Source organism: Bicyclus anynana, chromosome 23 (genome assembly GCF_947172395.1).
Source record: "Bicyclus anynana chromosome 23, ilBicAnyn1.1, whole genome shotgun sequence".
In the NCBI taxonomy this organism is placed as follows: Eukaryota; Metazoa; Arthropoda; class Insecta; order Lepidoptera; family Nymphalidae; genus Bicyclus; species Bicyclus anynana.
Window position 1 is genome coordinate 901,537 of NC_069105.1, and position 14,341 is coordinate 915,877.

General features: G+C 37.8%; 3 protein-coding genes across 3 annotated transcripts; all 3 read left to right on the top strand.

The window, feature by feature from the left end:
• Positions 1-2,600: 2,600 nt before the first annotated feature.
• On the top strand, positions 2,601-4,259 carry LOC112048207 (3-oxoacyl-[acyl-carrier-protein] reductase FabG-like). Its single transcript, XM_024085659.2, has 2 exons — positions 2,601-3,058; positions 3,901-4,259. Exons 1-2 carry the CDS (start codon positions 2,671-2,673, stop codon positions 4,257-4,259), a joined length of 747 nt encoding a protein of 248 aa, XP_023941427.1. The 5' UTR covers positions 2,601-2,670.
• Positions 4,260-7,230: 2,971 nt separating this feature from the next.
• Positions 7,231-8,131, top strand: LOC112048206 (3-oxoacyl-[acyl-carrier-protein] reductase FabG-like). The gene has a single exon (XM_024085658.2). The coding sequence runs from the start codon at positions 7,257-7,259 to the stop codon at positions 7,998-8,000; it is 744 nt and encodes a 247-aa protein (XP_023941426.2). The 5' UTR covers positions 7,231-7,256; the 3' UTR covers positions 8,001-8,131.
• Positions 8,132-12,795: 4,664 nt separating this feature from the next.
• Positions 12,796-13,568, top strand: LOC112057037 (3-oxoacyl-[acyl-carrier-protein] reductase FabG-like). Its single transcript, XM_024097528.2, has one exon. The coding sequence runs from the start codon at positions 12,825-12,827 to the stop codon at positions 13,566-13,568; it is 744 nt and encodes a 247-aa protein (XP_023953296.2). The 5' UTR covers positions 12,796-12,824.
• The last annotated feature ends 773 nt before the right edge of the window (positions 13,569-14,341 follow it).

Genomic DNA, 14,341 nt, shown 5'->3' on the forward strand with positions numbered 1-14,341 from the left:
AAAATCCTTCACGTTTCACCTGTCAACAAGTTACAACTTTAGAATATAAATGAAAACTTTACTTAATGTAAATATACTCATCTCATCCCACTAAGTGATGATGCAATCTAAGATGGAAGCGGGCTAACTTGTTAAGAGTAGGATGAAATCCACACTCCTTTCGGTTTCTACACGACATCGTAACGAAACGCTAAATCGCTTGTCGGTACGACTTTATCGGTAGGGTGGTAACTAGCCACGGCCGAAGCCTCCCACCAGCCAGACCTGGACCTGGAGGAATTAGATTTGCTAAAGAAAGATCGTGGAACTTTCCATTTCAGCAATTTGCAAAAATCCTTCACGTTTCACCTGTCAACAAGTTACAACTTTAGAATATAAATGAAAACTTTACTTAATGTAACTACACTCATCATCATCATCATATCAACCGATGGACATCCACTGCAGGACATATGCCTTTTGTATTGACTTTTTTTATTCTCTACAAGGTTAGCCCTTTACTACAATCCCACCTGATGGTAAGTGATGCTGCAATCTAAGATGGAAGCGGGCTAACTTGTTAAGAGTAGGATGAAATCCACATTCCTTTCGGTTTCTACACGACATCGTAACGAAACGCTAAATCGCTTGTCGGTACGACTTTGTCGGGTGGTAACTAGCCACGACCGCCCACCAGCCAGACCTGGATTAATTAAGAAAACCTCAATCGGCCCAGCCGGGGATCGAACCCAGGACCTCCGTCTTGTATTTTTTTTTTACTTTTGTGGCAAATCTTCCACTGAGGAGCTCTGATACAAAGAGATTAAATATTATCGGACTTCTGCCACACATAAATCAGTAGAAATCCAACATAAAAAAAAAAAAAAAAAATACCGACCGAATTGAGAACCTCCTCCTTTTTGAAGTCGGTTAAAAAGGAAGACATTCTTTATTGAATCTATACTAATATTATAAATGTAAAAGTAACTCTGTCTGTCTGTCTGTTACCTTTTCACGGGTAAACAGCTGAACCGATCAAGACGAATTGGTATGATCGTAAATGGGACGTTGTAGCAAAACATAGGGTACTTTTTGACCCTAAAATAAAAATAGAAGGGGGTGAAATAGGGATTGAAAGTTTGTATGGAAAGTCCTTCATTTTGAGAGTTACTCTTTTAATTGTTCATCCTACTATCCTACTAATATTATAAACGCGAAAGTTTGTATGGATGTTTATTACTCTTAAACGCCGAAACTACTAAACCGATTTAGTTGAAAATTGGAATGGAAATAGATAAACTGGTTAAACACTCAAGTTACTTTTTATCCCGGAAAAGTCCATGGTTCCCGAGGGATTTGTGAAAAACTAAATTTCACGGACGAAGTCGCGGGCGTCTGCTAGTTAATTATAAATTAATATTGAACAACTTTGTATAATATTGTGTAATACGAAGCATAATCAGTTCACTATCTTATCTTGTTTCAATGAAGTAGTTCTATTTACTTCCTACTGTAGAATATTATAAACAAACTTGAGATTTCCTACTCGATATTATTATCTATGCAACTGTTAAAATGCCACTTCATTAAACTGCAAACTCTTATTGGACTAAGGCCGGGTATACACGAACCGGGTATAAAGAAATAATTGATAGATAAATAAAGGGAGTATGAAGATTTTGCGGCGGAAATATCAAGTACATAAGGGGATTTCAATATAATAATTTATTTATTTTTATATTGTCATAACACACTTATTTTCTTAAAATGAACTGAAAAGTTGGAAGTGCATGCCCCGGACCGGATTCGAACGCACACCCTCCGGGATCGGAGACAGAAGTCATATCCAATGGGCTATCACGTCTCTCTATATTTATTATCTCGGTATCTATTAAAAAAAAACATCACGTGTCTCAAACGATGAAGGAAAAACATCGTGAGGAAACCTGCATACCTGAGAATTTTCTTAATTCTCTGCGGGTGTGAAGTCTGCCAATCCGCATTGGGCCAGCGTGGTGACTATTGACCTAACCCCTCTCATTCTGAACTTCACAGTCGGAGACAGGTGATAGGTATTTAATTTCTTCAGACCATGCCATTGTCTAATTATACTAGACGCCGCGCGGTTTCACCCACGTGGTTCCCGTTCCCGTAGGAATACGGGGACAATATATAACCCTTTCTCGATAAATGGGCTATCTAACACTGAAAAAAAATTTCAAATCGGACCAGTAGTTCCTGAGATTAGGGTGTTCAATCAAACAAACTCTTCAGCTTTATAATATTAGTATACATAAAAGCTAAAGGTCATCACGACTTCTCGAAAACTGCACGTACAAAATTTAAATTTGTGTAGTAAACGTTCATTAAAAATGGATTTTGGCCGAATAAAGAAGGTCTTAAGGCGGGCAAAGTCAACTAGTAATGTATATTTTAACAATATCATTTTGTGTATGGAATTCTGCATTATCATTATCATAGGCATAATATACCTTCATAAGTACTTCTTTTAAAGTGCTCTTGTTATAGAAATAACAATTATAATGACTTGGTAATTGATAAATGAAACTGAATATTACAAACATTTAATAATACCACTATAGTGAAAGAGGATTCAAATAAAACAATACATCGTATAGAAAACACATCAGTATTCCAAGGGAAATTGAAAGGCAGACATTGACTGAAACAATGGGATTCAAAAACAAAGTCGTAATTGTGACAGGCGCTAGCTCAGGCATCGGGGCAGCGATTGCCATAGCTTTTAACAACCAAGGAGCAAAAGTGGTGATGGTTGGGAGGAATGAAGCAAAGCTGAATAAAGTTGCTGCCAAATGCTGCAAGCCTCTGGTCTTGATCGCTGACGTTGCCAAAGATGACGACGTAAAGAAGATTATTGAGCAAACTATCAAGAAATTCGGTCAGATAGACATCTTGGTCAATAATGCTGGTCTTGCACGTAACGCTCCAATACTTGATGACAAGCTTATGCAAGCATATGATACCATCATGAATGTAAACGTGCGTGGTCTTGTACATATGACTTCTCGCGCTGCGCCGCATTTGGCAAAAACTAAAGGTAATAATTTTTTTAACGATTAATTATTATTAGCGATTAAAGTCATAAGAGGAGAGGAAGGCCAAAGAAGAGATGGTTGGATTGTGTGAAAGAGGACATGTGTGTAAAAGGAGTGGATGATGAGTTGACGAGTAATAGAAACGAATGGAAAAGATTGACATATTTTTCCGATCCCCTTAAGTGGGATAAGGGTAAGGAGATGATGATGATAAGTGGCATATTAGTATCTGTGGCGTTTACCTTAACATTCACGCATTAATAGAGCCTGAAGGCGGCTCAGGACCGTGTTGTTTGGTAGGCAATGAATCAACTTGATTACGTTGATTTATAAAAATTCTAATATTGTTTTATTTGAAGGCTATTGAACGCTGTATCTTTTGGGGTTGGATTGAAGTCCCTTTCTATTGAGGCTTAGAAGATTAAGGTTGGTTTTAATTAATCCCCAATAACAACCCATATTCACCACGCTGGCACAATCATCACACACGTAGAGAATTAAGAAAATTCTCAAGTATGCAGGTTTCCTCACGATGTTTTTCCTTATTATTTGCAAGTTGCGCGTTGCAAGAACCAGCTCATGACTCTCATCACTCAGACCTTATATCACGTGAGTTCTAGCCATGTTTCATAATCAATTAATATGAATAACACTCACGATAGTTAAAATTCGAAATGTTTGTTCTGTTCTTCACCGTTTAAGACACGTGATAATTAATTTCTTGCTCAATGCACATAACTGAAAATTTGGAAGTGCCCCCAGACCTGAATCCAGCTGTTACATCTAATTTCAACTAATACTTAACAGGTTATGATAATGTTTTTGCAATGTATCTTTTTTATAGGTAACATCGTCAACATATCCAGCGTGGTTTCCTACATCCCTCCTCCAGTACCAGGAATGATGAGCTACTGCATCTCTAAAGCTGCCGTCTCCCACTTCACCAGATGCGCTGCTGCGGAACTAGCACCCCAAGGCATCAGGGTGAACACTGTTAGCCCAGGACCAGTCAAAACGGACTTCTTAGACAACGCCAAGTTGGACTTCTCTTGGGACGCAGCCGCTGATACAACGGCTCTGAAAAGAGTGTCAGAGCCTGAGGAATTAGCAGAACTAGTCCTCTTCGTGGCGAGTGACAAGTCTGTAGGCGTCACGGGATCGGATTTCTTGAGTGATAATGGAGTTTTGTTGCATCGCAACTAAATAATGCTTTTTCCAATATATGAAAGTTTTTATAAATAAAATTACTTTATAAATAATAAGGTTTACTTTGTTTTCTTTTTTAACTACTCACTAGCTGGTTCCCTTTCCTGTAAAAATACGGGGTTAAAATATAGCCTTTCTCGATAAATGGGCTGTCTAACACTGAACAAATTTTTCAAATAGGACCAGTAGTTCCTGAGATTAGCGCGTTCAATCAAAGAAACTCTTCAGCTTTATAATATTAGTATAAATAAGTATTAGCCTATTTATAAAAATGAATGGGAATGGCATTTGCTATCGATCACGTGATCACAAGATCTGTCATTCCCATACATTTTTCTAGTTTTCAAAGCGTTTGCGATCGTAGAAAGAGAATTAACTTGCCACTTGGCTACAGGAGCAGCTCCTCCTCCTTATACTAGAGGGGACGTGGTGCTTGGACTCACCAAGCGGCACTTATACGGGTTGGCGGCGACAATGTTAAATTATTTAAGGACTATGGGACTATGGGACTATTACCGGCGTCTTGAACTCCGAGCTGAGAATTTTTACTGACAATTTTATAGACGAAAGAAAGGTTTAGTATTTCATAGGCCACACAGGACTCGATCCCGGGACGTCGTGCCATGTAGGTTAACCACTGGACCAACAAGACAGTTATTTTTTTTAAATAAATAAGATATATTTATTTAAACCACTTTCATCATCAATAACAACCCCTTTTCAGCTCACTGTTGAACACGTGTCTCCTCTTATAATAAGAGGGGTTAGACCTTAGTCCACCACGCTGGCCCAATGCGTGTGTATTTGTTATAATTATTTAATTTCTATAATTTAGATTTTATTATTCTTTTTTATTCATGATGTAGATAATTACAAAATAAACACTGTAAGATACATTTGTTGTAGATTAAAAGGTTGGAAGTACATTTATTTATTTATTTATTTATTTATTTATACACATGAAATATGCCCAGAGAAACATTACAGTTTCCCAATTCGTTTCTCGAGCAATCAGAAATAATAATTACAACAATAAATCTAAAAAATGAATATTAAACAATCAAAATAATTTAAAAATAATAAATTCAATTCAAATTAAAAATTAAGAATAAATTAACATTAACCAAGTCAAATAAATTAAAATAAACAATTCAAATAAATTAATAAGAATTAGAATACACAAAAAAAAATTAAAATTAACTAGTCAAAAAACAAAATTAAAAATATCCTAAACATAAAATCTATTCTAGTAACAATTTAATTTTATTTACAAGCTGATAAACAGGAGTGTGAAAAATGTCTAATTCTAAATTTCTACTAGTGAGATCATTGAGCAGGCGCAGCGCTTGAGCCAGCGGCGCATGCTGGCTCACTTTAGTTCTGCCACACGGCACCGCAAACAACTGGCGACGTCGGCAACTTACAAACTTGTCGGGAACATGTAAATCTATTGACCCTAATATAACAGAGTTACTTTTTTCACCTCTCATTAAATTTATTATGTACTGTAGCAGTGCTACTTTACGTCTTATCTCAAGTTTATTGTACCCTGTCATACCCAGAAGAAAGACGCTTGGATAAATAGTAGGATAACCCACTGAGTACCCATATTGTTTCTTATAAAGCCAACGGACGAACTTTTTTTGAATCTTCTTTATCATATCTATGTACATGTCCCGGATCGGATTCTAACCCTCATGATTCAAAGGTAACCACTCCGATGTTGATCGACTAAAATATGGTCGATGTCAATAACTGGATTTTTGTTCTGATTGATTAACTGGGACATCGTCATATCTCCTTAAAAAGGAGATACGTGAAACGTACAGAAATAAAACTGACAGAAATTCACACTGGCCGATATGGCAAATAAACTTTTGGATTTCAGATACCTAATGACCTATGGTTCCGAGGCTTGGTCGCTAACTATGGGCCTCATAAGAAGGCTCAGAGTCACACAGCGGGCGATGGAACGAGCTATGTTAGGAGTATCCCTGCGTGATCGAATCAGAAATGAGGAGATCCGCAGAAGAACCAAAGTCACCTACATAGCTCAGCGAGTTGCGAAGCTGAAGTGGCAATGGACGGGGCACATAGTTCGAAGAGCCGATGGTCGTTGGGGTCCCAAAGTGCTGGAATGGCGACCCCGCACTAGTAAGCGCAGTGTTGGCCGACCCCCAACCAGGTGGACTGACGACATCAAGCGAGTCGCAGGGATTCGCAGGATGCAGGTGGCTCAGTATCGTGATGTTTGGAAGTCCTTACAAAAGGCCTATGTCCTGGAGTGGACGTCCATCGGCTGATATGATGATGATGATGATGATGATGACTATCGGCGGAAAATAATACAAGACACGTTGACCTACTGAGTAGATATGTTCAGAGCAACGTCACTTTAGAGATGGTAAAAGCACTGCCTACACCTTAGCCTTATTACGAACCTATACTCAAGAAGAAACATGACATTTTGCAAAACTAGCGGATGCCCGAAACTTCAATCCTGTTGAATTCGGTTTTTCACAAATCCCAGGGGAACCATGCATTTTTCCGGGATGAAAAGTACCCTATGTGTTAATCCAATATCTATTTCCATTCCAAATTTCTGTAAAATCGCTTCAGTAGTAGCGGCGTTAAAGAGTAACAAACATCCATACCAATTTTCGCGTTTATAATATTAGTAGGATTTGTACTTATAATGCCTACCCTAGTTGAAATCTTACTGCACACCACTGTATGTTTACATGTTTGTCATAGTTACCTATCATAGTTGCGAACGTGAACCGTAAAGTCAATTCATGCTGATATCTAACTAAAGACGAGTGCACTCATGTTAACGGCTATTATCGATAACACTGTCTGTCAAATGAAACTAAACCGTATTACCTACGTGTAAAGTTCAATTGACCATGAGTAAAAATATATAACCTGGAGGGTATAATAGCTGCATTTGTCTGAATGCGTCAATGTTCCGCAGAATACGGTGGTGACTACACAATGAGCTTCAAGAATAAAGTTGCGATAGTGACGGGCGCCAGCTCCGGTATAGGAGCGGCCACTGCAGTGGCTTTCAGTCTTCAAGGCGCAAAGGTGGTGATGGTCGGTCGTAATGAGGCCAAGCTGACCAAAGTAGCGGCTAAATGCTCCAAACCGCTGGTAATACTCGCAGACGTGGCCAAAGATGCTGACGTTAGGCGCATTGTAGACGAAACAATCAAGAAGTTTGGTCAAATCGACATTCTTGTGAACAACGCTGGACTGTCACGCAATGGTGGACTTATTGAGAACGACATAATGCCAGCTTACGACACCATAATGAACGTAAACGTCCGAGCAGTTGTCAATCTAACAAGCGTGGCTTCGCAACACCTCGCTAAAACTAAAGGAAACGTCGTCAACATATCGAGTGCCGCTGCATTATTCACACCAGTTGTCGCAGGAGCTATAAGTTACTACATTTCTAAAGCTGCTATCAATCATTTCGGAGCATGTGCTGCGGCTGAATTAGCTCCTCACGGCATTCGAGTTAACACAGTCAGCCCTGGGCCAGTGAAAACGGATTTCTTTGAAAATGGCGGCATAGATATAAAGTATGAAGATTTTGAAAAAATGGTCGCCCTGGGAAGAGTTTCAGAGTCGGAAGAAATTGCTGACGTGGTTCTCTTCCTGGCGAGTGACAAGGCTAAAGGTATAACGGGATCCAACTTCTTGGCTGACAACGGTATGGTTATCAAACGTTAAATGATGTTTTGTACAAAGTACTGCATTAAAAGCCAATTTTCAACCCTGACTGGCTTTTTCATGCAATAACCTACAATAAAATGCTTTACTAAATTGTTATAAAGATTAAGAAATAAATTATTTTGCGTACACTGAACTAGTTTTATTTTTTTAATCTATCATTTCACTCTCGAGATTGAACCTACCTAACTGGTTGTGTGTCCTAGGTATATATATTCGTCTAGGATTTCGAGCGCAGAGACCTCAACAATAACTGGGTGAAGCGGTACATTAAGCATTAGACATGATCTTCGTCTTGCTCATATTCATTTTAAGTCTCACACGTTGAGAAACTCTGCTGAGGTCGTTGAGCATGGTACTAAGGTCATCCAGAGTCTCTACCATAATGACCACATCGTCGGCAAACCGTAGTTGAGTGATGTACTCACCATTGATGTTGATGCCAAATACATTTCAGTCCAGAAACTTAAAGACGTGTTCCAATGCGGCGGTAAATAGCTTCGGGGAGATTACATCTCCCTGCCGCACTCCTCGCTGCAATTTTTCGAGAAAAAGGTGAATCGCCGAATCCAGCTCGGCTGGGCAGGGTTTGGGAAACTCCGCGACATCTTTTCGTCCAAAATTCCTCAGTGCCTGATGACGAAAGTATTCTAACAGTGCGTGTTGCCAGTGATGGCCTACGGATCCGAAACTTGGTCGCTAACTATGGGCCTTATTAGAAAGTGGGCTCAAAGTCACTCAGTGGGCGATGGATACTGCTCTTAAAATTATGTGCGATGGCTCATATGATCCGGAATAACGCGTAGAAAAATGTGCCAATGTGTATTAGCACATAAAAAATTACAAAAGTATTAACAAACAAGATGAAAAAATGGCATTTCGTTCGTTGCCAATATTTCATAAACTATTAATATTTAAGAAATTTCAAAATGATAGATTCTGTATGAAGAGGAAATTTCCAATAAAAAACATCTAACTTCCAGAACTCTATCTCCTTATAGATTACTAATAGTAATAAGGCCGCCTTTGCATGCTAAGTTTAATTTATGTTTTTAATGTTTCAATTTATAATTGTATTTTTGTGTGCAATAAAGTATTTCTTCTTCTTCTTCTTCTTCTTCTTCTCCATTATTCATAATTTTAATTTAACGCTGAAAAGAGGTTTGATAGGTTAAAGAAATTATCAGTTATTATGTTAGGATGCTATGTTTTTGTATTAATTATAACTCAATCGTAATTAAAGATTGATTCGAGTATACCTACTGATTGAAGTGATTTATTTTTTTTTTTTTTTATTCTTTACAAGTTAGCCCTTGATTACAATCTCACCTGATGGTAAGTGATGATGCAGTCTAAGAGATGGAAGCGGGCTAACTTGTTAGGAGGAGGATGAAAATCCTCCAGCCAAAATTAACAGTGACTTTTACATAATAATAATAATAATAAGAAAATATGTTTGTATGAAAAGAGATAGATCTTCAATGTCATTAATTTAACTACATATGTCGTCGTCCATTTTTCGTTGAGAAGATTTTTTTTCTAACTTTATTTGCTAAAAAGTTGCAACAACTTATTTTGTTATGCAAGATAATTATATTAAAAATCTATACTAATATAATAAAGCTGAAGAGTTTGTTTGTTTGTTTGTTTGATTGAACGCGCTAATCTCAGGAACTACTGGTCCGATTTGAAAAATTCTTTCAGTGTTAGATAGCCCATTTATCGAGGAAGTCTATAGGCTATATATTATCCCGGTTTTCTCACGGGAACGGGAACCACGCGGGTGAAACCGCGCGGCATCAGCTAGTGTTAGGATAAAATTCTATGAAGATTTTATTTTTATCTTTCTCATTAATTATTTTTTGCCAACACAATTGTTAAGTATGCCTACTAATTAAGAAAATTAGTAGGCATACTTATAATTTGTGCGTATTTTATGTAAATTAGTTAAATCAACTATCGGCTTAATATCGGTATGTAAGTTTATGTATAAGATGGTAAGTAATTGACATCGTATCGTCATGTAATACGTAGGTATTAAACCTATTATGAATATAATGCACGCCATTGACAATCAATTATTCTCACGTTTCGGGAACACCCACGACTATAACTGATCGTGTATTGGCCGCTGTGTGCTGACGGCTCGACTTATGAAACATCTTCGCTGCCGTTGCGCTGCAGAAACGTGAGAATAATTGACCGTCAATGGCTGACTTTAGTGGCGCGGAGTCTTTTTAATGCACGCCATTGACGATCAATTATTCTCACGTTTCTTCAGCACCCATGACTATAACTGATCGTGTATTGGCCGCTGTGTGCTGACGGCTCGACTTATGAAACATCTTCGCTGCTGTTGCGCTGCAAAAACGTGAGAGTACTTGACCGTCAATAGCTGACTTAATAATAATAATAAAATTGAAAGTTATATTTTCATTAATAAAAATAATTATGATAAAATATAAAAATGAAGGAGTTTTATACAAACTTTTACATGTGTGTGTATGTAACACACATGTATAAGATAGCCGGAATGATTTAAATTACGTTGTATAAAAACATAAAAAGTTTTTTTCTTTGAGTTAATACTCTCAAAACCTTGAAGCTATGGGAAATTCGGCGCAACTCCTTGTTGACAACAGAATTAGTATGGAATTATAGAATTACAATTAAGTTTTTTAAGTTAGCTTATGTTTTGACTCCTTTTCAAAAACAAGGCTCAGTCTTGCAGCGTTACTCGTTGTAAATAATATAAATTTGACTAATTACTAGTTATTGACACGTTTGAATATTTCGAAATCATAATAGGTATAATAATAGGTATAATTTTGGCGCAGTGGTGTGCGCGGTGGATTTACAAAACGGAGGTCTTGCGTTCGATCCCCGGCTGGGCCGATTGAGATTTTCTTAATTGCTCCAGGTCTGGCTGGTGGGAGGCTACCGGCAAAGACGTACCGCCAAGCGATTTAGTGTTCCGGTACGATGTCGTGTAGAAACCGAAAAGGCGTGTGGATTTTCATCCTCCTCCTAAACAAGTTAGCCCGCTTCCATCTTAGACTGCATCACTTACTATCAGGTGAGATTGTAGTCAAGGGCTAACTTGTAAAGAATAAAAAAAAAATAGGTACGAAATGGACGCAGTTACGCGAAAACGTTCCATCCCAATTCTTGGACAAAATTGTGATAATATTATGACTATTGTTCCTTTTTTCAGACTCTGCATTGCTTCTACAAAATCCCAACAGTGACATACTGAAGTTATACAGTCAGTGTTGCCAGAAGGTTACTTTTGTAACCTTTTAGGTGATTTTTTGACTGCATTGGTAACTTTTAGGTTACATTAATAAAAAGGTTACTTTTACGTGATATTTCGGAATTTTTAGACTTAACTTACATTTTCGTATATCTAAAACAGAACGGTCGTTAAATCAAGAAATGCGGACAAATGCTCAAGAACTCATCGATGTTTCTGTGTCAATCTCACTATAAATGAAGACGTTACAATTGACGTTGCGAAATAAGCAAGTTGCAGTCACATTGAATTTCTTAAAAAAATCAAGTATGAATTTAAGAAATTGTATTTTTCTCATCCCATAAGTAAAAGGCAAACAATCAGGGCCTTACTTAAGATGATTCTATTTACGAGTAAAATCTCCTTCGGTTTGTAGTAATTTAGTACTTGGCTAGTATTCGTAACAGACAATTTTATTTATTTCCAATTTAAAGTTTTTTATTTATTTTTCAAAACAATCAGAGCCTTACCTATAATGATTCAATTTTCGAATAAAACCTCCTCCGTTTTATAGTAGGCTAGTACTTGGCTAGTACTCGTAACAGACAAGAATTAAAAAAACAAAATTACTTTAGCCCCTAGAGGCTAATATGCTTGTTTAGCCCCGCTGTGGAGTGGTAATATGACAGTGTTTTTGAGCAAGAGTAGTGAAAATTAAATTAAACTATTTATAAATATTTTGTCGTAGGGTAGGAGGGTAGGGTAGGGGTAAGGTAGTGGTAGGGTAGGGGTAGGATAGGGGTAGGGTAGGGGTAGGGTATGGGTAGGGTAGGGTAAGTTAGGGGTAGGGAAGAAGTGCACATATGTAAAAGAGAACCTTGACCGGATCCGCTATTGAATATTATAATGTTTTGAAAAATTTTGTTATAGATCATTTATATAATTATGATCGATACTGAAGCCTAAAATACTTTTTTGTTATTTTTTGTCTGTCTGTCTGCCTTTTTTTGACCGGGCCTCAAGCTGAAACCACTAAATGAATTCAAATAAAACTGTGTAAAATAAAGTTTTTTTTTGAGACCATAATACGAAAAAACGCGTAACTATGTATCAAAACCCAAACGATAAAAACTTTTTTTGTACCATCAGCAAATACCATGAAACAAAAGTTAGGGAAACGTCTTGGTTATTCGCACGTGCTTTAGAATACATTCAAAATCAGCTTGAACATGTAACAACAATTCAACGCGTGACACGACATGATATTATTTTCTTAAAATGCACACAACTGAAAAGTTGGAGGTGCATGCCCCGGACTGAATTCGAACCCACACCCTCCGGAATCGGAGGCAGAGGTCATATCCACTGGGCTAACACGGCTCTCACATCGAAGCGTAGACAATCTTCAACATCGTTTTTTATAGATTACAAGCATTTCAACTTTGCTAAGGCTGCTGTTAAATGAAACTAAACCGTATTACCTACGTGTAAAGTTCAATTGACCATGAGTAAAAATATATAACCTGGAGGGTATAATAGCTGCATTTGTCTGAATGCGTCAATGTTCCGCAGAATACGGTGGTGACTACACAATGAGCTTCAAGAATAAAGTTGCGATAGTGACGGGCGCCAGCTCCGGTATAGGAGCGGCCACTGCAGTAGCTTTCAGTCTTCAAGGCGCAAAGGTGGTGATGGTCGGTCGTAATGAGGCCAAGCTGACCAAAGTAGCGGCTAAATGCTCCAAACCGCTGGTAATACTCGCAGACGTGACCAAAGATGCTGACGTTAAGCGCATTGTAGACGAAACAATCAAGAAGTTTGGTCAAATCGACATTCTTGTGAACAACGCTGGACTGTTACGCAATGGTGGACTTATTGAGAACGACATAATGCCGGCCTATGATGCCATCATGAACGTAAACGTCCGAGGAGTCGTCAATCTAACGAGCCTCGCTTCGCAACACCTCGCTAAAACTAAAGGAAACGTTGTCAACATATCGAGTGCCGCTGCATTCCTCACTCCAATGGTTCCAGGATCTTTAAGTTACTACATTTCTAAAGCAGCTATCAATCATTTTGGGGCATGTGCTGCGGCTGAATTAGCTCCTCAGGGCATTCGAGTTAACACAGTCAGCCCTGGGCCAGTGAAGACGGATTTCTTTGAAAATGGCGGCATTGATATAAAGTATGAAGATTTTGAAAAAATGGTGGCCCTTGGAAGAGTTTCGGAGTCTGAAGAAATTGCTGACGTGGTTCTCTTCCTGGCGAGTGACAAGGCCAAAGGTATAACCGGATCCAACTTCTTGGCTGACAACGGTATGGTTATCAAACGTTAAATGATGTTTTCTACAAAAAACTTAATTAAAAGCCAAATTTCAACCTTGACTGGCTTTTTCATGCAATAGGTACACCTACAATAAAATGCTCTACTAAGTTGTTATAAAGATTAAGAAATAAATTATTTTGCGTACACTGAACTGGAGGCGGCGCTGCTGTCGCGTGACGTTAATCAGCTCTGCGTAAATAATTGTTTTAAAAAAAGTGTTTGCGAATTTAAACGGTTATTTTACTCTAAAAATAATAAACATATAGCGGTCCATGTGCACAAGTGTTATCTACTCCCAGAAGGACACAATATACGCGTAAAATCCAAAACAAAAGTGTCAGCTGTTACGGGTTTTTGATCGAATACAAAAGTGTAATAATCAACCAAAACAGTGTGAAACATTTGCTCATTCCGACTAAAAACTAAGTGTATTTAAAGAAAGACTACAAGTAAAGTTCAAACAAGACTTAAAAGAACGAAATAATTAGTGTAACAAAAGTGACTAATAATTTAGCGAAGTGCGGGTTGTTTAACAAATAATAAAAAACGCAACAGCTCATAACATCAATACGTCACATGTAGCAGTAAGCGCCAATAAATTTCAACGGTGTTCAAGAAAGACATTTGGTCTAGTGGTGCGAAATCTACGCTCGATATACGTACCTGAGTTCAAAACCGGGGTTTTCCAAAAAAAACTTTTTTTATTTTATTTTCTTTTTCTCATTTAATCGTTTCAATTTTATATATTTTTTGTTGTAATTTTCCTTTTTATGTGAAAAACAC